Source organism: Varanus komodoensis, unplaced genomic scaffold, assembly GCF_004798865.1.
Source record: "Varanus komodoensis strain SLA01 unplaced genomic scaffold, ASM479886v1 scaffold14_1, whole genome shotgun sequence".
Classification (NCBI taxonomy): Eukaryota; Metazoa; Chordata; class Lepidosauria; order Squamata; family Varanidae; genus Varanus; species Varanus komodoensis.
In genome coordinates, this window is record NW_025335438.1 from 17,032,989 (window position 1) to 17,056,251 (window position 23,263).

At 40.6% G+C, this 23,263-nt stretch overlaps 1 protein-coding gene across 1 annotated transcript; it reads left to right on the forward strand.

Annotated features, from left to right (window-relative positions):
* Window positions 1-385: 385 nt before the first annotated feature.
* On the forward strand, window positions 386-22,823 carry LOC123020523 (transmembrane protein 68-like). The gene is made up of 8 exons (XM_044424351.1): window positions 386-509; window positions 1,902-2,092; window positions 6,989-7,313; window positions 8,999-9,163; window positions 11,905-12,098; window positions 17,409-17,469; window positions 20,982-21,121; window positions 22,722-22,823. The coding sequence occupies exons 1-8, from the start codon at window positions 386-388 to the stop codon at window positions 22,821-22,823; spliced, it is 1,302 nt and encodes a 433-aa protein (XP_044280286.1).
* The last annotated feature ends 440 nt before the right edge of the window (window positions 22,824-23,263 follow it).

The window sequence follows — 23,263 nt, forward strand, 5'->3', positions numbered from 1 at the left end:
CTTCTTGTCCACTCAAGTGTCACTTGAGTGTTTGGACCTTGTATTATTAGGTACCTTACACAGATTAAAGATTCCACATCTTGCTATTCTTCAGTGTCCCTACCTAAACTGATGAGGTGGCTTGGATTCAGTTTTGTAGACACATAAAATAATGGTTCTAGTTCCCAGCCAAAGCTACTGGATCTGGGCTGGTTCAGGATTTCATGGACCCCATGATAACCATACTTGATTTGGATTTCCTCATAGGGCAGGGATAGTGATCTGAAAGTGTGGGAATTTATATCTCTCACTTTCAGATCATTTCCTATTGAAGTTCAGACTCCCACCAACTTATCCTCTCTTCAAGAGTGAAGAACCTTTTAAAATGCTCCACCTTCAGAGACAAATGGTTTCTACTGGATGCCAAAGGGCTCTGGGATATTTTCTTGCTGGTATTCTTGTAAAAGCCCAGATACCACAGGACTCTACACTATCTCCAGTGTTGATCAACTTCTACATGAAAGTGCCAAGTGAGATTATCCAGAAACCCAGTTATAACACTTCTCCTCATCTATTCCAGTTAAGGAAGTGGATGTTCTGAATCGGTACTTGCTCACAGTAATGGATAGGATGAGGGCCAGTGATTAACTGAGACTTAACTGAGACATCACTGTTAGTGGTGATTTATCTGCCCAGCTAGGTGATATTTCAACATGTTTGGGCTGTGCAGAGGAAGGTTTGTGCAAGACGAGGAGCTTTGCTGTACAGGCACTGATTGGACGAATGCCTAGAGATTGAAAATGACTGATAAGACACACAAGCTGGCACTCCTCTCTGCAGCTGCAGGAGAGCATCATGGGCACAGCGGAAGAGAATGAAGTAGAGAATCACGCAGAAGCTGGCATCAGGTTGGCAGAACATTTGCTAATGCCCGGCTAGCTTGTAGCTATAAATGCCATGAGGCCATTGCTGTTATTATTGTTTCAATATGTTTGCCTCCACCTGCTGCTTTGCAGCCCTTACATAGAAGGTCATATACTCTAGTTTATCCTGAAAGGCTGCCTTCACCCATATGGACTGGCCTAGAGTAGAACTTTGGAGGGGGCCCTTCATATGCTACTTCTTCAGAGGTGCATTTGGTGGCAACCTGAGAGTGGACTTAAAGGCATGGCTGAAAAAAAAGGTGCTGAGATTGAAGAATATATTCTCACTATATATGCAGAACTAGACTTTGCAATTCATTGTAGCCAGTAAATTATAGCACAAGAAGGAACACTTATTTATTCAAGCTGTATCCGACTTCCCACCAAGGAAGAGGCACTCGAAGCTGCTTACAATCATAGATACATACAAATGCAACCAAAACAAACACCCTCCAGTCACTTTGAAATGTTTCTTGCTGTAGCACAGAGAAGAGCCGGCACAAAATCTCTGCATGACTAAAACTCCAGGTACAGGTGCGAAGCATTGTCTGCTGGCCTCAAGGTGCATCTGGCTGGTGGGTGACTTCTTCCTTTCCTGGTTGCCTGCCTCAGCAGTCTCGTGGGCACCCACCAGCCTTCTTCAGAGCTCCTCTGAAACCAGCGGAACTGCCTCCCAAGCTTGCTTCTAGTAGGAAAACTGTCCTGTCTATCCCAAAAACCTGCAGTCACATTCTGAAAGAGGACACGCAGTCACGTACCGCCGGCTGGAGGCCACCTTCTTGCTGATGTCACTCGCCCACACTACACCTGGAAGGGCCATTTCTTGTCTTGTGATCCTGTAAGCACGGCAGCGGCTGGAGAACCTCAGAGCTCCGTGGAGAGCGCCGCGCGAGAGCGGCCCGCGCCTGCTGCTGGAAACAGAGCAGAGGGCGAGGAAGGGGAGCGCTTGTCCCGCAGAACTCCCAGGCCCCGAGACGCACTTCCATCTTGACCTGCGAGAGCGCCCCGGCCGCGCTCGGAGCGCCGCGCGTGGAAGCCGCTTCCCCTCCCCGTGCGTGGGCGCCGAGGACGCGCCTCTCCCTCGTTCGGGAAGGCTCGCCGCAGATGCCGTGCCGCCGCCGCCGCCGCTAGCGGAGCCCTTCTTGCCCCCACTCAGTGCGAGCGGGTGGATAACCATGAGCAGCTATGAGGTCAGCCGGTGGGTGGCCACGAAAGAGCCTTGAGGGGGTTCCCTTCGCATGAAAAGTGGGTGCGCCGAGCAGTCCGGAGAGGTTGAGTCAGGGCTAGGCGTGCGAAATGCTGGCGGATGCGCGGTGGTGCTTCTCGACTCGCATGAAATCAGACGGATGTGGCGGAGAGGGTGGGAGCGGGAGGGTCTTCGCAGGAGCGCTTTCCTTTCTGCCTGCCTCTGGATGCCTTTCGCGTGTCTAGCCAATGCGCCGAAGCTCAGCCTCGGTTCCTGAGAGCACCTGACGGAGCGTTTGCTTCTTTGCGGGAGCGCTGATGGCGCTCTTTGCGAGGTTTGTGCCACGGAAGGCCCTCTGGGCAACTTCTTGGGATCATCTGTGGAGACGGTGCAGAATGGGGCTTTCTTTGCACGAGCTCCAGCGCTCGGGAGTTGCAGGCTTCTTTGGAGTCTTTTCTGCATTAAGGATTTAAGAAGTGCGATCCTTAAACGTTCTCGAACTGGGGTATTCATGGAGGCTTTTTTGGCCTTGCTCCCCATTTAATAGAAAGAAATATGAAGATGGTGTTGCTGGTACAACTATGGAGGCCAGGAGCACAACTATAGGGGATGGATTTATTCACAATGTCTCTGGGAATAATCATGCTGACTCATAGGGCTGTTGTAAATGTTGTCACCCCTAAACACATGCCATGCATTTATTTGTGTTTATTGGGAGTGGTCATGCTTCCCCATCTGATTGGGTATGATTGCTTCATGGCAGACACGTTTTGCAGGAAACGACAGTTCAGGTGGAAAAAAAACATGTCCCCTTCCGCTTACATGCCAGTGCTTATGAACTAACTCAATTGATCAGGAAGCAGAAGAAATGTGGGCAGATATAGTATTAGGGAAGAATGCAGAAAGACAATTCATGTAGCAAAAAGAAAAGAAAAGCCTGGATGGGTGGTTTAAGAAATACAATTGTTGAAGACAGGAAAGAAGCAAAAGGTAACAGAATCCCAAACATAACTTTTCAGTGACTATCATTTGAAAGAAAAAGAACCATTACAAAGGCTAGTGTAAAGAAGTACAAAAGAACAATAAAAGAGGAAAAATAGGAGACCTCTTGTAGAAGATTCAAGAAATCAAAGAGGAATCCATACCTAGATTAAGAATACTGAAAAACTAAATGAGATCATACCATCTGACAAGGATAAAATATAGAGAGGATGGAAGCAATATACAGAAGAAATGAAAGGATGGCAGATTCTTTTGAAGAGGAGTCCTATGAGGAAGAACCTGCAATATCAGAAAGTGAACTGAAAGCTGCTTTGAAATCACTTGGAAGGAATAAAGCACTCAGAATAAAATGAATAAAACCATTCCAAGCTGCAGAGATTGAATCAGTCCAAATCCTAACAATACTATGCCAATATATGTGAAAAACAAAACTATGATTCACAGGCAGGAAATATTCAATATACATTCTATTCCTCAAGAAAGGAGATGCTAAGGTGTTCAGCAGCTATAGGACTATTGCATTAATTTCCCATGCAAGCAAAGGGATGCTGAAGGTTTTGCAGCTAAGGATTTTATCCTGTATAGAGTGAAAAATGTCTGACATTCAAGACAGGTTCTGAAAAGGAAGACATACTCAAGATCAAGTCACAAGGAAATGTCGGCTACTGGAGCACACCAGTTTCAGAAGATCAGTCCACAATTTATAGACTTCAAGAAAGATGTTAGTGTAAATCATGAGACTCTATGAATGGTCCTGAAAGAAATTGATGTGCTTCTGGCTTGATTTTCCTGATACATAAACTGTACACTGGACAAGAAACTACTTTTAGGACAGAATATGGAGAAACAGAATGGTTTCCTTCAGGTAAAGGTGTTAGACAAGTGTGCATTTTATTTTTTTTTATCTGTTGAATCTGTACACTGAACATATAAGAAAGCTGGATTAGGAAGGAGGAGTGAAAACTACAGACGATACATCAATATTTTAAGGTATGCAGATAATCCCGTATTAATGGCAGAAAGCAGCAGTTCAATGACTCGACTCCTGATGAAAGTGAAATGAAGTGCAAAAGCAGGATTTCAGCTGAATATTAATAAAACAAAAACATGACTGCAGAAGAATTACTTTAATGTCAGTAATGAAGAAATTGAAATGATAAAGGATTTTCCATACCTTGAGTCAGTCATCAGTTCAGTTCAGACTGTAGCCAAGAAATTTGAAGAAGACTGAGACTTAGAAGGGCAGCCATCAAGAAACAAGTGAAGTTGTTTCATTGGAAATGAAGGCCAAGATAATCCAAACTATTGTATTCTCCACCACAGTGTCTGTGTGTAAAAGCAGGACACTGAAGAAAGTTGACAGGAAAGACAAGCTGATGCATTCAAAACATGGCACTGGAGGACAGTTTTGTGAATACCATGGACCAACTGAAAGAGGAACAAGTGGGTCCTACAGGAAATTAAGCAGGAACTTTCTCTGGAAGCAACAATGATGAAAATGTTGTACTTTGGGCATATCAGGAGGAGGTGAGACTAACTGGAGAAGCCAGGTGAAAATTGAAAGAAGCAGAGGAAGATCAAATATGAGATGAATCAATTCCACAAAGGAAGTCAAAGCCTTGGGTTTACAAGAGCTGAGCAGGGCTGCCAAGAACAGGACATTCTGGAGGTCATTTATTCATAGGGTTACCAGAGGTAACTTGATGGTATGCAAAAAGACCAAAGTGCAATGGTACCATTGCAATGAAAATTAGTAATGAGTATGGTTAGAATGTTTGACCAGGAGCGATCTGGTCTCTAGCCCCCACTTAGCTATGAAACACACTGGGTGATCCGAGGCCAGTCATTGACTCTTAGCCTAACCTACCTTGTAAGGTGTTGTGAGGATAAAATGGGAAAAAAGGTCTTATCATACAAGCCTCTCGGGTTTCTTGGAGGGAAAAAAGGCAGGCTATAAGTGTAATAATAAACAGCATAAAATTTGTTCCTATACATCTTTCTGTAGAGTGTGGGGAAGAAAGAAAGGGCCAGAGGGCATAATTATGCTGCTATTTCCCCCTTTTCACCTGAATGGATTTTTTGCAGGAAGAAAAAAGATTGAAGAAGTGGTGGATAAATGCTGATGGTTAATGGGTAATACTAGATGATATCTGGATCCCCAGTTAAATTCTGTGAATAAGGCAGGGTGATAGTGTGACATAAACTGTTGTCTGGAAGCACTCTTTAATACAGGATACTTCTAGCTAATAAGGTAAGCAGGATGCCAACAAGGGGAGGGAGGCAAACAGGAACAGAGTACTAAGGAACAGATTAACTAAATTTGACTGTAATATCATAATAATAATTATTATTATAATTATTATTATTAGAACATTTCTATGCCGTCCCTTGCCGAAGCCTCGGGGCAGCTTACAACACAATACAACACAATACAATACAAAAATAACAATATAAAATTAAAATTAATAATATAAATAAATAAGAAATATAAACGATATAAAAGAAGTTATAAAAGAAAAGAAAAGAAAAGAAAAGAAAAGAAAAGAAAAGAAAAGAAGTCGCCCTGGCCAGATAAATAAGTAAATATTGTTAACAATTAAAATGACGTTTAAATAAAAAGGTCTTCACCTGGCGCCGAAAAACAAATAACTACAAATAATGTAGTTTAGCATTATGAGAATGAGTTGCATAGGCTCATGCACAACTCCTTTCCCCTCTTTCTGCAGAAAAGGGTTCTGGCTCCTAGGAAAAGTCCGAAAGCTTTTACTTCTGTTTTTGTTGAGCCACAACTGGTTGTGTCATCCAAATCATAAACTGTGGTTACTCTTAACGATGGTTAAAACCATATGGTTGAAACAAACTGGCTTTTTAAAATATGGGCTGAAGTTAGCTTGTTTCCATTCATTAGCTAACATTAGTTGTTTTTGAGCAAGACGGTAAGCAAACACTTCCAAATTTCTCCTTGAAGGCATAGTTGAGGAAAGCAGAAAGAGAAGAGTGTGTGATTCTACCAAAGGTTCTAATCTCTTGTGACATTAACCAGTAGTTTTGTGTTATGCCTGAGTCTCAACACTATGTCTTCTGTATTGCCAGTGCTTTCTGAACATTACTGGAAGGCATCCCATTAGCAAATATGTGTTGGCAAGCATGGTCCTCCTGCTGACCACTGTGGTTTCTGCATTGGCAAATGCAGACTTGCCGTTACCTTCTGGCAGGCAGTGCTCCTTACACCTGTTGTGGTCTAGTATCTCTTGCTCCTTACACCTTTCTGCTCTAGAATCTGAGCTATGAATTGAAAAGTCATCAGTTCAAGTCTTGGATGACCCATGAGATTAGTCAAGTCATTTATACCATCTGTAATATGAGTAGACTAATACTTGGGATAGTGTAAGCAAATAATACTCTCTGAAGCTTGATAAAATTTACAGCAAAGGATAGCTCAAAGGCTTTAGCCTTGACTTGGGATAGACTAGATGTGGATTAATTTGTCATGTAAATTCTTTCCTTACCAAATTTGCTTAATGGGAAGCATTAAAACCTATTGTTTAGTTTTAAATTAGTACAAGAAGTCAGGCAGCCATCATGGCTACACTTAGGAAGTAAGTCCCATTCAACTCTGTAAGACTTACTTCTATGTAGATACATTTTGTCATTCTGCCAAAATAAACTGCACTCCACACCATCTTTTGTCTCCCAGAGAGCTGTTATGTAGTAGTCTCTAAACATGTAAATAATACAGATTGGCTAGTTTATGTCTGAATGTCTTTGGACAGTTCAGTGGCTTCTATTGCTTGTTGTGAGTGAAACCTTTGGCAGCACACTTTAGCTTTTCTGAGATGAAACTACTATAATTCCAATGGAAAGAATTTCATTTCACTTTTCTACTTTTTCTTAACAGGAGGTGATTAGTGTGAATAAATGCTATGTACCTGGACAGCTACTTGTGACTGACTCTGAATGCCTGACATACCTGCTAGAAGAATGGATTGTTCTGAAATATCTTCTATATATGATCATCTGTATAATACTTCTATGGTGTAGCATTGCAGTATTTTCTAGTATTGTTCCTTTATGCATTATGCTTTTTATCTACCTTTCTGCTTTATTCCTCCTGATCTATCAGAGGACTCATAAACTAAATGGACCTTATTACAGTGATGCATGGAATGATGTACGATTAATTTTATCAACCATATGGGATGGATTTGCAAGATTTTGGCATGGTAAGTAACTTTGGATATGTGAACCCTAGCATCTAAGACAAAAGATCTCCCTTCTATAGATACTCACCATACAGGTATGGATGTATTAGTATAGAAAAGAATGTTTTTTATTGCTAAGGATTGTTTCAAATGATGCATATGATGTGAGTCAATCAGCCAAAGTGACCTCCAAGGGCCACTTCGGTACAAGCTTTTCTTCAAAGTCACCTAGCACTGCTACCTACTGAATTTCAGAGAATAGGAGGACTCTTCCCTTTATATATGTGGCAATGTAATTCAAAGCAAGCGTGCAGAGTGAGATAGAAGTCCATCAAAGACACTTGTCTGCAATCCCCTAAAGTGGAGAGAAAATGTGTGCTTGCCTATAAATGCCCTGCATTTCCCTGCAAACCCTTCAACCAAAAATGACTAAAATGCCATGGAACATGGAAAGCAATAAAAATGTTCACAGATTGCAATATTCGAAACAAATGGTTATTGATACTGCATAATGAATAATGGTTCTAATAAACTGTCCAAACTCCTTTCTTTAACTCATCTCTTTAACACCAGCCTTTTACTTAATAAATATCTTTCTCTCACCCCTCTAACTCTTCTCCCACCCTTCTGACTTCTTACTGTCTTAACTCTTCTAATGCTTCTTGTTTTCAACAAATGGAAGGAATGCTTGGACATTCTCTGGCAGGCAGTAGGACAGTTTGGATTCCCATTTCCAAGGAGAGTGAGAGTACCCTGACCTTAGAGCTGGGAACTGAAGCTCCAGTCCCCCTTCCCCACCATCTGATAGCTGGTGCATCAGCTGTGCTCCAAGATTGGGAAGGTTTAAAGAACACTGGGCCGGGAGGGAGGGGGCAGCCAAGACACAGAGAATACCAAAACTTTTCCAGCCTCCTTCTTTCCTCCTCCAAATTGGCCTGCTATGTGATTTTTTTAAAAAAAGATTACCTAGCAAAGATGCAAAATGGGAAGGTGAAGATTGCATCTGCTGTTCCTCCCACTCTGTAGCAGATGCCTCCAAGCCTCCAAATTTGCCTATAAGCCTCCAGATTTCCACATACATGTAGGCATAGAAAAAAGTTGCAACTCCTAGTGTGCGCCAGCCAGCCATGCTAAATGTCTCTGTCAACACTGATTTCTAAGGCGTGAACCTATGTCTGTTTAGGCAGGAAAAATCCTACAACTTCCTGGCTGGCTGGGACGTGCTGGAAATTGGACTTTTTTTGTGTAAACTTTCCAAACTGCCTCTCACTTTACAAGTCATTTCAGCAGCTTTCCTATTACCATTCTTATTTGTTAATCAGACACAAAATGTGAGATTTTCAGGTAGAACTATTTGCATAGGAAGTTATATGGTTATTGTGTGTTTTCAAATAATTGTATCAATTGGACCTATATTACATAATTCATTTCTATTCATTAATTTCATTTCTACACTGGCCAGTAGCATAAGCTGTTTGGGAGGATGGAAAAAAAAAACAAACCTCAAAATGCAACCTAATAAAAAATATAATATAAAGCCTTTAACAAAGAAAAACTTACTCCCCTAACATTAGAAGCCCTACCATATATCTCTAGATGCCTGGGATTAGAGAAAAGTCTTAACCTGACAGCAAAAAGTAATGTGCAAGCAGGGTATCAATTAATCGAACTTGAAATAATCCATTTATATTTTGCATTCCGAACAGGATATGAACTACATGGCACAGAAAATCTGCCAGATGGACCAGGTTTAATTATTTATTACCATGGAGCAATACCAATAGACTACCTGTACTTTTTAACTAGACTTTTTGTTCTGAAACGCCGATTTTGTTACTCACTAGCTGATGACTTCCTGTTCAAGTTTCCAGGTGATCTATTTTGTTAATATAAAAGGGTCACATATATCAGCTAATACATGTGATAAAAAAATATGTTTTCATGCTTCTTGTTTCCCCAAAGTTTGCAACCTCAGGGAAGCCCTTTAAAGAATCCTTTTCCTAGTGAAGAAGGAACGACAGAGAATCAAGGAGTAGGTTGTAGCAACCAGTCACCAAATGTTTTTAATGAGTCTCTTAATATCACACAGCCTTTGTGGCCATTCAAAATGCATCATTACAGTGAAAAGCATGCAAAGAAACTTATTCCCATCTTTTGGGTCCTTTCCTGAGTTTGTTTGTTTATTTAAAATATTTATATGCCATCCTGTCGCAAAAAGCCTCAGGACGGTTTACAGCATAAAATATAACATAAATAAATTCCCAACCCACACTGGTTGCAGTTAAAAACATAGAAAAGACAGTATTAAAACTTATTACAATATCACTGGAATAAAAAGGCCTTAACCTGGTGCAGAGAAACAAATAATGATGGTGCCAGGCGGACTTCTCTGGGGAGCGTTCCATTGAGTTTATCATCAAGTGGAGCAAGTTGATGCATCCATCTATAATAGGTATTAGAATTAAAGTTTGGTCCACACTCATACCTCTAGATATGATGCTCATGCAATGAAGTGGAGATGGCACCCATTTCTCATTGGTAGCATCCATCTTTTGGGACCGTTTTCCACATGTGGTTCCGAAGGCAGAAATTGTGCCAAGTTTCAAATGCCTCTTCAAAGCACACATTCACAAAGGCTGTCCCTATCCTGTGAGGGATGTTATTACCCCTGCATTTTATTATTAATTTAACTTTAATAACCCTGTGTTTATGTCATGATACTGCATTTCTCATGTGACCCACAGGAAGCACAATCCAGTGTGACTGCTCCTAACCTTCAAAACTTGAGTGATGATTGGCATCCTGTTAAGGGTGGAAGGAATGTGGAGATGAAAATCATCAATAAAGATGACCCACTTACAGCTCTCTAAGTGTTTTGATGTGGTTGATGAAGAGGACAGGCTGAGGCACTGTCCTCTTCCCCTCCCTGCCCAACCTTGGAAATGCCTACCAAATGGAAGCTTCAAGGTCACTATTACAACCTTGGAGCCACAACCAGGGTGCTTCTTTCCATGCCAGCTGTGAGGGCAGATGGAGGGGCCTCCAATATGCATGTGTCAGCTTCAACTTCAGAGCAAGTTTCTAAGATCAGACCTGGAAATCCATATTTTTCTGCAGCCATCTAGACTTTATCTAATGGCCATAGCAGTGCACTCTTAAAGATGTTACTATATTAGCTAATATTAAAGCATTATAAATAATACTAAATTATCTGCCCATTTTCTGCTCATTTTCTAAACACTGGATCTCATTTAGTAGTTCCAAATGCTGGTACAGTTTCCAGTTGTACATGAATGGCAGTTTTGATACTTAGCCTTTAAAATTTAAGGTACAAGAGCTAATATATGTTCTCTAAGGCTACAATTTTAAACATATTTTCTTGTGACAAATCACAATGAACTCAGTAAGACTTATAGCTGAGTAGAAATACCTAGGATTGTGCTGCTTGTTTCACACCTCTGATGGATATGTGTAAAAATTAATAACTTTTACAGATTTCTGTTATTTTATGTAACATGTGATGGGATTCTTGTCTAAATCATTAGAAGATGAGTTACATATTATCTGCATTTTACATGAGAGCACCTGGATTTTTCATTTCTAATGATTCCCTTCCTTGACAAGCACTATACTAGGATTGTTGGGATTATTAATTGGGTGAAGTGTATGTTTAAGTGCATTTGATCCTTACTCAAATCAGAGTTCAGACTGTGCAGGACCATAATTCAAAATTGTATATATTGGAAAGGAGAGAGAGAAAGGGAGCACTGGGATTTCCATCTAATTCCTGCAATGCTTATATTTCTTGTATTTTACTTGTACTTGGGCCACTTTTCCAAATATACTACATACCCCAAAACTAGATTTTCTTACCCCAGAAATAATTTAAGCCCCAATAAATTCTACCCTTCTGAGCATGACTTTATATGGCCAAAGAGATAAAATACTCCCATTCCATGCTGTTACTAAGCATGAGTTCCAAAGTATCATTTTGCAACAGTCTCCAATTTCTGGAATAAGAGGACATATATATAAATCACAGTTAGAAATTAATCTGATCACAGACTCTTGAGAATAGATTCTGTGAATTTTTCTTCATTACATCTCTCTGGAATAGCCACAGCACACTGAGCAACAAAGAATTCTGAAAAAATGTATACTTGAATTTTATTTACTAAAAACAATGTACTAGAAGTATCTTAAATCTTTACTTAGCTGGCATCTTGGCTGCTGGTCATTTAAAAATATGTAAAGCGGGGAGCAAGAGTGAGATTTCCTATTGAAGGTTTCCATTATTCCTCTTTTATGATCCTAGGTAAATAAAAGATTCTTCCCTAATTCAGTCCACACACACTTTTCTATTTTCTTTCTCTTAAATTATAATAAAGTTTTATTTGCTTGCCTTAAGAAAAGAAAATGTAACATTATGGGCTCAATCTTATATAAGTATACTCATAACTAAAACCCATTGAGTTAAATATGACTTGACTTCCAGGTAAGTAGTTATAAGGATTACAATCTAAGTGCAAATGTAGAGTAGTTGTATGTTACTGCATTGCCATTGCATGTTACTTATTTCTTACCGATTTACTTTTTAAAAAATTTCTTATAGGTATTAGAGCATTAGCAGCTATGATGAACATTATCCGTAATACAAAAGAAGGGGGCTTAAATGTTCTAAAAAAGGGACATCTACTGGGAATTTCACCAGGAGGCGTTAGAGAAGCACTCTTTAGTGATGAATCCTACAAACTCGTTTGGCATAAACGTACGGGCTTTGCTCAATTGGCTGTGGATGCTAAAGTGGTGAGCATTCTGCATACGCAATATTACATCCAAATATAACTGAATTATTGCACAAAATATGAAACTCTATAGTTAGAGGACATCTTTTTATATTTAAAATATTTACTTAGTATCAGCCATTTGACAATTATCTTCATGCTTCTAGTCTTCAGTGTAAATGAGATCCCTATTTGCCAAAGACAGGTAAGTGGCAAAAGAAATGAAGCAAGGATTATTTTCTGTGTTTTTAGACCTGTTTCTTATAGTGACACAGTACAGTTTATCTGAAAGGATATTGATGAGATTGAAATTTGATGAGAGGTCCAGGAGAATAAACAGAATTGCATTCTTCTTGTCCTCTCAGCAAAGGTCATCCTACAGGGTGTCCAAAGCAGTTTCTGCTCCAAAAACAGACTTGAAACCCAATTGAAATTGAATCAAATAATCAGTCCCTTTCAAGAGGGTCTGGAGTTGACCATCAAATATTCACTCAAGCTTGCCTGGAAAGGGGAGGCTGGGAACTGGCCTATAGTTATAAACATCTTCTAGGTCCAGGCTGAAAGTTCTCCAAAAGTGCCCTAATTACTACCTACTTTATAGAACTTAGTCTCACCCACTTTCTTCAAAAGGAATTGACAACCTCCTGGGCCCCATAACTACATCTCAGTGCCAGCTTGTGTTTGTATAATGAAACATATAGGCAAAGAAAGTGGGTGGGGAAGCCTGGGTACTGGAGCCAGTCATACTCCTGCAAAGAATCTGGAAGCATGAGCTTCAGTAAAGAGGTATGTTAAAAGACTCATGTAGAGAAACCCTTTCACAGTTCATTTTATTGCAAAGCCAAATTAAATAATAAAAGTAGATCATGCAAAAATATCTAATGCCCTTTTTGTCCCTCAGTTTTGCACTCAAGTAAATTCCTGGACCACAACTCTCACAACTGCTTGCTCTCTCCCCTTCAGTTGTTAAACTCCCCAGAAACCAATGGATCCATTGCAGCTTGGGAATGAATTCTCCCAGCAAGACAGCTAACCCCAGAAACAAATAGAATATGAATTTTAATAAATACAGCTGTTGCCCATTTGGCCATAAGATGGCACAGCCCTTCACAGTTCTCTGCTGCCATTCCTGCTGCCAAAAGCTAAAACAGTAGCAATAGCTTTGCAGCCCTCCTGAAGCATGCCTGCTCACATTGTAAGTTTCCCTTTCTCTTGTCTGCTTCATTGGCTGGAAGGGAAATGTCATTCCATGCACTTGGTTTTAGCGCAGTGGAGAGGCGTTCTACAGGCGTATAAGCTTGATCTTTGTGCCTAGAATGAAAAGGAGGAATAGAAATCAAAGGGAAAGCACTGCTTTTTATGCAGAAGAGTAAAAGAAATCTCTGAAATGTTAAAGCCAAATACATGGAATCAGATATAACATCACAGGGTGGACAAAATGTAATAGTTAGGGCCAATAAATTAGAAATATTTTTACAAATGTCTTTTGAAAGTTTTGAATCATAAATGATCTTCAACAGCATAATTTGTCAGAGACATTCAAACTTCCTTAAGAGAGAGAGACAGCATATAAAGTTCATGGATACATAAAACAAGCTACACAAGCTTTGCAGGCATGACTGAGCATGAAATATCAATACTCAAAAGTTGTCAGATGTAGATGTGCCTTGACAAAGTTTTCCAGTTTTGTACCTAAAACCAGCTCTTTCACACCCTTTCTGAATGATATGATGCACATCCCTGCTAGTTTTCAGCCTAAACATTTATCCAAGTATTGTTCACACCACAACAATTATGATAATTATTCACTATAATGTTTTCTGGAAGACTGGAAGTTTGCAAGTTTCTTGCAGGTTGCAAGTTTCTTGCAGGTTGAAGGCATGGGATGTTCTCTACTAGCATTCCAGAGATGTGTTTTAAAATAGTACAGAGAGGTGGAGAGATACAGGGAACAACCGTTGAAACAGAAGAAGGCAGAAGGAAATGTAGCAACAGGAGACAAATAGATCATTATGAGGGTGACTGGTATAGCAAAAGGTTTGCTGACCTGAGGTTACCTCCCTACCTGAGCTAGTGCCACCTTATCAGAAGTAGCTCAGGAATTCAAGGCCTGCATGGTAACCATGGGTCTGTCCCTGTAGTAGCTGGCCCCATCGATATGGCAAGATATACTTAGGAAGGTTCCATTTGGATGCCAGGAAGCACTTCCTGACAGTCAGGACCCCGAGCGTGTGGAATGGGCTTCCACGAGAGGTCGTTGAGGCCCCATCGATGCGGGTGTTCAAGGATAGGCTGGATGTCCGCATGGTGGGCATGTTGTGAGTGGAGCCGGCTGGTGCCAGAGGTCAGACTAGATGGCCCGGAAGGACCCTTCTGACTCGCTCTGTTTCTATGTTTCTAAGTGGTTTCTGTATAGGGTGGAATAATGATGACCTGGACTTAAAAGAACTTTCTATTGGTTTGGTGTCATTAACAAACCACAACCTGATGTGGTTTAAACCTGTTGGTACTCAGAGCTTCTGTAGGTGTGGGGGACCAATTAAGATGGTATGTTCCAGATATTTGAACGACCCAGATGTTCTTCTGATGGCTATTAAGAATTTTCCTGTTACACAGAAGGCCCGCTGTGACGACTTCGCCAAGCATATCAGGGAGAAAATCGCTCAGATTCGTCACGAGCTTGACTCTACTATTGAATCAGATTCTACTGGGGAGGTGCCAATGATGCCGTTGAGTCCACAATTAATGGATGACTTTCAGTTGTTGAGGCCTGATGATGTGGACAAGGTGCTTGGAAAAGTACGTCCTACCACCTGCTTACTAGACCCTTGCCCATCTTGGCTACTCAAGAAAGCCAAGGACGGGAATGGGACCTGGATCCTGGAAGTGGTCAACGCCTCTTTAAGAGACGGCCGGGTACCAGCCCCTTTAAAGGAGGTGGTAGTCCGGCCATTCCTAAAGAAGGCCTCCCTGGATCCAGAGGTGGCCACCAATTATAGACCGGTGGCCAACATCCCGTTCTTGGGCAAGGTGCTAGAGCGGGTGGTGGCGGGACAGCTCCAAGCACTCTTGGATGAAACTGATTATCTGGACCCATTTCAGTCTGGCTTCAGACCCGAGTACAGTTCTGAATCTGCCTTGGTCGCCCTGTATGATGACCTGTGCAGGGAGAGAGACAGGGGGAGTGCGTCCCTGTTAGTTCTCCTGGACCTCTCAGCAGCTTTCGATACCATCGACCATGGTATCCTTCTGGATAGACTAGCAGGATTGGGAGTTGGAGGCACCGCGTTGCGGTGGTTCCGCTCCTATCTCAAAGGCTGATTCCAGAAGGTGGTGCTGGGGGACTATGGTTCAGTACCATGGCAGTTATCCCATGGAGTTCCGCAGGGTTCCATTTTGTCCCCCTTGATATTTAACATCTATATGAAACCACTGGGAGAGGTCATCAGGAGGTGTGGGCTTATGCTTATATGCTTATGCTGTGAGCCACCCCGAGGCTTTGTTGCGATGGAGGCGGCATAGACATGTTTTAAATAAATAAATACTTCAATAGGCAAACCTTGGTTGATCTCAGGAATGAGAAATGACCCAGGCTATTAACACAATGACTCCTGAATGTCTTCTCCCACAGACTGGGGCCAAATGAGCCCCCAGCTTTCCAGGGGACCGTAGGTAATGAAATGAGTGGGACAATGAGAATGTGTTTGGTTGAAGATGGACTAGACTTCACTATAAAGCCTATTCAGTGTTAATGTGGCTAGTGATAAAATTGTGCTTTTCTGTCACCACTGAATCTCCACAGCAGAGGTTTCTGCATGGACAGAAGCCTATTGCACTTTGTCTCACAAGAAGAAAATGCTTGATAGACCTTTGTCACCAATGTGTGGCATTTTGCAGTTAAAATCCGTCATATCTATTCCCACTTGAATGCTATAGTTGAGATAGTCTAGTGGCCCCTGCTTGTCCAGTTACAATTGAAACATTTCAATTTGTGCAGCCCAAGGATGAGGACATTAACTTGGAAAGGTGAGGGCTACCACTTGTGTGTGAGACACTGCTGTTCCTGGTTTTTAAAAGCAGTGTGGGTTGTGGGGTGGTGGGGATAGGCTGAGTGGATACGGGTAGTGGTCAGCCTCTTTACAGAAAATTGTGATTCCATCTTGCCTACAAGAGGGGATGATAAGCTCTTAAAAACAAAACAACCCCTCCATGGATCCTAATGTACTGCAGCCAGTATCTGGTGTGCAGCTGATACAGTTTTTAGAGAGGCCGTCACCTGCTGGATCTCAAATAGAGAACTATGGATATATTAATATGATTATTAATAAACGTATTTATTGTAACATGAAACTAATCTGCTCTTAGCATAATGGCTCCCAAAATTAAAATGATTAAATAAATACTACATTTATAGCAAATGAAAGAGGCAGAGGCTAGCCAATTAGGGTATGAGAAACCATATCATTACAGAAATATCAAGACAGGCAAAACCCTGGCTTGGGATTTGAGAGACCACTATTATTTGGCTTTCAGTAAAGCAGTCATCTCCACCTGTTCACATATTGTTTTTCAAAGTTGTGAGCCAAATGTGTTTGGAAAGCTGACAAACAGATCTCCACCCCTTTTAATTGTAATTAAGAAATATTTTCACAATCCCAGCTAAGTATATTGGCTCATAACAGGCTCCTTAGATGTAGGTTTGGGTTGGGAAAGAGAGTATGACATCTTCATGGGTGGATCCACAAAGCAGTTTGACAGTGTGCATTGAAAGTTGCAAAACCTGCTTTTGGAAGCACCAAGTAGGCTTGTGTGTGTGTGAGAGAGAAAGATGCTGTGTGGGGAACAGCACAGGAGTTTCAGGTAGGGATGGATGGAAAAATCTAGCAGTCTAGTTCTAAAGTTCATCCTTTTCACATGTGGTCACCTGTAAGTCCATTGCATCCTGTTTCTGTAATATTAAGCAAATACTTGTTTTAAAAACCCCATGTAAACCGTATTATGAGATAGTCAAAGTATTCCTGCACATGCCCCTGGTGAAAATAGACATGATGCCAAGATGTGACTTTCCACCCAAACACATTATACAGGGGGAAAACATGACCACTGCACTGTAGTGTAGCTTTGTGAGCCAATGCATCATGTCTATTATTGATAAAATTTGCTTGTACTTTCCTTTTGTGGTCTGGATGTTTGTTCTTGTTCATACAGCCCATATAACCCTGGTAAATCTTTATATAGTGTTTAGACCTCCGTCGGAGGCAATTTATGTAGGTATGCTTTGTGAAATTTAACAATGCAATATTAAATTTTCACTTTCTGTCTCCTTCCTTAGCCCATCATTCCTATGTATACGCAAAATGTACGGGAAGGATTTAGAGTTTTTGGACGAACAAGTAAGTCATATTTCCATGGTATATCTATATACATTTATATCTATATTTAAATTTTAATTTGAAAAATGAATTTAAAATGTAGCTTGATTTTTAAAAAAATATCCAGTCTGCTGCAGTTCTATGCTTTCCATAGCATCCAATTCCCTGTGCAAAGTCATCCAGTCCATTGAACAGAGAGTGTCAGCTTTGTGTGAGTATCAGTGTGTAGGAAGTTCCCAGGCATACAAGCCAGATCTGGACAATTCTTTTAGTTCTGGAATTACGAAAAAACAAAACAAAAACCCAGTTCTACTCAGTTGCTGGGAAATGGTGGTATGGGAGCAGTCATCATATCTGGAATAGGACTTCTCCTTGACTAAGCCACCAAGATGGCAGACAAAAACTACTAGGTTTTCTATGCAGGTCCAGTATCATAGATGGGCGTGATTGAGAACCTGCCAAAGGTTTATACTCCAGCAGGGTTCCACTGACAAAAGCATCACAGAGCTGCTTTTCCTCTTCACCAAAGCAACCTCCTTGTTTACCTGCCTCTGTTTCTGGCTAAGATAGTGGTGCTGGGGGTGGTGAGAAGGAGTCATATCAGATAGCACTGCCTGCTTTCTTGTTGCTTCCAATTTCTGCCTGGCTGGACAGAAGCCATCAAGAAGAGGAGGGTTAATATCAGCTAGGAATGATGATTGCGAGAAGGTAGTCATTGAAGGGAACCATTGAAAATATGTTTACCAAGTACCTTCAGAAACTGGAGCTAGCACTGTTTCCAAAGCAGCTCTTCCTGGTAAAAGAGCAGAGGAAAATATTGGTCGGTAATTTTTACTCTCATCCTCTTTTGCTTTAATTCCAAGGGGGTGATGTCCAAAAGAAAGATTCTTCACAGGATGCAAGAAGTAGAATGTATTGCATGGCATCATCTCTTCCCTTGCGACTGAGCAAGGTGCTTTCTTGAGGCCCAAACAAAGTGTTGAAAAGGCTTTATTACCCATCACCCAACTATAGCAGAAACAAGCCAACTTCAGCACGATGTAACCATAGGTTCTCGTTGACCTCCATTGTCCTTGTCAGGGAAGGAACATTTGAGTAAGTAGGTGGCTGGCCAGTGTCAAAATTCATCTGACAGCAACTAGTGGCCATGGATACCTGAACAGCAGTGAAAAGGTTGTAGGCAATTCCCTGAAAGGGTTACAAGTGGCCTCTCCTGTTTTCTGACTTTTAAATTTCAGAATTAGTACAAGAACTGTGACCAAAATGTGATTGACTACTTCCCCCCCTCAGTACCTGAAAGAGATAGATTCAAGTGCTTTCAGTCTCCTCCTGAGTAAGCAATTCTTCTTGTAACATACAAAACTGGAAAAGCTAAATACCAGTATTAAGGCATAGACACTGAAGCACAAATATATTTTCCTTCTTGCTTGCCCACCTTCTTCATTCTTGGACACGAGTGGTAAAAAGAACCCAGACACATTTTAGGAACTAACTTGAGAGAAGTGACTTAATGAATTGATATTTCTGGATTGGGAAGCTTCCCTCTAAAAGATATTTATCCTCTTCAGTATTGCCACCACCTATGGAGAAACTATTTCTCCTCTAGGCATTTCCACCAGTGCAGTTTCTTATTTCCAGTACATGCTTATAGTTCAGGATCTAAAGAACTCATCTAACCTCGAATTCCCCAAAATGATTTTTTTGCTACTATTTCTTTTAGAATACCTAAAAAGGTTCTAGTAGCCTGGTATAAGAGGCTTAGGCAGGAGGTGGCCAGTAACACTAGAGACTAGATGAACTATTAAATGAGTTAATATATTATTAAGTTTATACTTCATACATAACAAAATACCAATATGTATTCAGGGTTTAAAAAAGATCACTTGCTGACAGTTCTTAAGGATTTAAGAGACACTGATCTGGCTTGCACTATCATGTGATGCACTGCAGATTTTTAAATAAATGCTAGGTTGCTTATGCAAGCTTGGGCCATAGTTTGGCATATCATCTGAACCAGGATGGCATGGCTTGCTGGTTGGGAAAACAACCCTCCAACCCAATTTACATCCTGTTGTATGGTTATTGTAAGATTGTTTCCTCCTCCATCAGGCCATGATGTCCAAAGTCAGATGACAGCAAACCATGGCAATGTCCGGCTGCCAGAGCTGGAATGTTCAAGAAGGCTGCTGGCATGGTGAGCTGCAGTTGTGATACACTGCACTGATCATGCAGTGCACTGTTGCTACTATGCACCTTGGAGGTAACAATCCAAAGGCCCCTAGTATCACCTTAGGGGAGGGTACAGGATATTTTAGATTCCCAGATCAACAGAGCTCCATAACAGGGTACCTGCAGCCTGAATCCCCTCTCAGTTGGTACAGAAAAAGCTACTCCAGCTGCATTTCCAAGGTCTGGTACACAGTGTCAGAGATGGGCTAAAGGGATTGTTTTAGGGTACCGAGAGAGGAAGAGACTATAGACCACAGGTTATGGTGTATCCTGTGTCCTTTGAAACCTCTTCCTTCATAATCCAGGCCTTAGCTATTCTATTTCTTCTCAGTTTTTTCTTAGTCCTTCTACAAGCCAGGAGACCTTCTCACTTATTACTCACTCACTCTGTCGTCCTGAACTCCTGTTAGCTCCTTAAATGTCATTCCTTAACTTTTATCCTTATCTTTTTCTACCTGGCTGGAATTTTCAAGCAATCAAAACTGAACTTACCTGATCAGGGTCCCATCTATAGATATTCAAAGAGATACTTTCTTTTTCAGAGCATCACTAAGCAATTGTTACACAGATATTCAACAGTAACAAAACAAGGTCTCAGGCCTATCCAGCTACAATATAGTTTCTTAGAGGCCACAAAAAGTAAACATATGGAAAATCCACATCCCCCTCGCCCCCAGTCTTTGGGGGTAATTTGCAATAAATTCCAAATAACAAAATTTATGTATGTATGGGCATGCAACTGTTAAAGCCATCCTAAACCAAACATAGAAATATGTTCTGCTGAAAATATTATTTCAGAACATGACCACAGTTCAGCAAAATGCTTCGAATTTACACTGTGCTGCAGATGTATTAACAGAGTTGTTGTTTTAATTTCCTTCTCTGAATTGAAAGCTGTGGAACTGCATAGACTAGGGCCAGCCTTCCTTTCCCCATGCAGTGATCATTCTGTATCCAGGTATTCCACTGACTTCAAGTTCACAAAACTTTTCCCATTAACTTTAACAGAAAGCTTGTTTGTTTGTTGGCACAAAAGGATATGCATGTGAATTTCCTGCTACTACTGAAATGAATTCTGGGTATGGTACATTAATCAATGTATTACAGCTGTAAACATGGGTGATCCTCCCAGGGAGCTTCAGCTATGGGGTGGTAAATATAGCCTGACTTCAGTTAAGAAAAATTTTCAGTTCCAAGAACTGAGAATGAATTTTTAAATATTTTAAACGTACTTGTAAACTATAGAATGAAAATTTATATTTTGGATGTAATTCAGTTTCTTTCTCCCCCTTTTAACAAAATAGTACTAAGTAGGTGGCTATATGAATATGTTAGATGGCCTGTCCTTCCTCCATATGGTGGATTTCCTGTCAAATTTCGTACCTACATTGGAGAGCCTATTCCATATGATCCAAATGTAACTGCTGTGGAATTAGCCATAAAGGTATTATGTTCTCTTTATGTATGTTTTATTTATGTATGTTCTTTTATCATCAGTACTTTTACTTTATAGGTCACATTTCCATACAATGCATTCAAAGCTGCTCACAACACTACAGCAATACAAAAGCAAGAATGCATATCAATACATCAGCTGCACCAACACATCATTACAATAACAACCCAACTATTTGTTTTTGGTGCCAGGAGAAGACCTTATTTTCCTAAACATTTTATTCATTATTTCTGCTGTTTTAACTGTTACTTTGTTTTAAATATTTTCACAGCTGATAGGTTTTGTTTTGTTTTTATATTTTATAGTTTTCATTTTTTTTAACTTTGATATTATTATGTTATGGCAACTAGATTCTGAGAAGTGAGAACTTTTAGGAGTTCCAAAATGTAAGCAATCAAGTTAAATATTCCCTAAGAATTGAAGATAGAAATGCTTCTGATTACTTGGACTTCAGTTTCCTAAGCAGCAGTACATGCAATGTTTGTTTCATTACAAGTTTATTTACACTGAGGTCAAGATGAGGAGCTACAATATCACTAATTCAACAGATTTCTGCTTCCTCTCAGCTGTCTAGGAATTTACTGCAGGGATCCAAAGTCATATATCTTCTCCATTTCTGTGCCACAGGGCTCACTCAATTCCTTCCCTACGCCTTGTAAAACAAAACCTTCCAGTTCAAGAATTATTTGATTGGGAGAGACTCTTCAGTCTCTTTGTAATCAGTGGCACTGAGTTGTAAGGCATCCCAGGAAGGTAACACAAACTGAAGTCAGCACTCAACTCATAACACTATTCTCCCTTCTGAAGAGTTGTGGACTTCAGAGCATTAACAACAAACAAGCAGGCAGACCAAAATAACTGTGGTTGCTGCAAGACAAAAATTAAGCAAAATGTGGAAGAACATTTTAGCAAAAATCTAAGCAGTATACTTCCACAAAAATAGGTTTAAAAATCCTAGTAATACTACCCAAGTGTAGCACAATGAGAGCATTCAGTTTGGAAACAAACTCAGAAATCTAGGGAGGTTTTGGGGCAGGGGGGAGGAGGGCATTTTCCCGTTTCTTTGAGGCATTGTAAAGCACTGGGCAATTGTTTCATCTCTGTTTTTAGTAGTCACTGTTGTGGAGCCACCTGGTTAGGTGAAGCAAGTAGCTCCATTCCTAGGCTCCCACAGTCCCACTGACAGATAGTAGAGTCAGCCATATACTTTCTCCCCTTGATACATATTTAGTGGTCCTTACAAATAATTTTAGGCTTGTTTCTGGATCTGGTGTAGCACATTTGTTTTCTTGAGCACCAGCAAATGGGCACATAAATTTCCTGGATTAACACCCCCCACCAAAAAAGCGGTGTCGTATGTACACTGAAACACATACAGGTGATAGATCAGAGCACATGCACTTTTCATATGAATAGCAGTAATATGATGGGCTCATACAGGAATGAAAAGCCCCAGAAAAATGGCTTTTGCCATTTTGGCAAATGGCCTGTTCAGTTATTTTTTCCTCAATGTACACTACTTTCAATACCCATAGAAGCATAATAGTGAAATGCTCTATTTTAATCCTCATTTTTTCTTCATTTTCAGACCAAGGCTGCACTCCGGTCATTAATTCAAAAGCACCAGCAAATTCCTGGAAACATCTGTGATGCTTTAAAGGAAAGATTTCACAAGGAAAAGAAAGGCTAAAATGGGCCAGCACTATCATCAGGCAGTGTGAGATAACTTCCTAAAGGCAACTGATGTGGAGTATGATGAAGGACAGCAAACTGTTTATATTGCCGGGGAATGGGAGAGGAGCTTGTGGGATTATATTTTGCTTATTTGGCAAAATAACTTGACTGGCCTCAGATACTATAAACCTTGACTGGATGTGTGGGAGGTGTCTTTTGCTGCTCAGCTTCAGGCTGCAAACTTTCTTTTTTCTAAAGAAGAATTAATTGACTATAGGGGCACATTCCTTAGTTGTATCAAAGTTAGTCGACTGCTTTCTGTGCTACATGGAGCAGTCCATGAAAATTGACATGAATGATAGTTGACATGAATCTTGCAGTCATGCTTTTCACTGGCACTATTTATCAGGACTGGCCCCTGAAGCAACAGCTTCACTAGTGTTCTGTTAGTTTCCA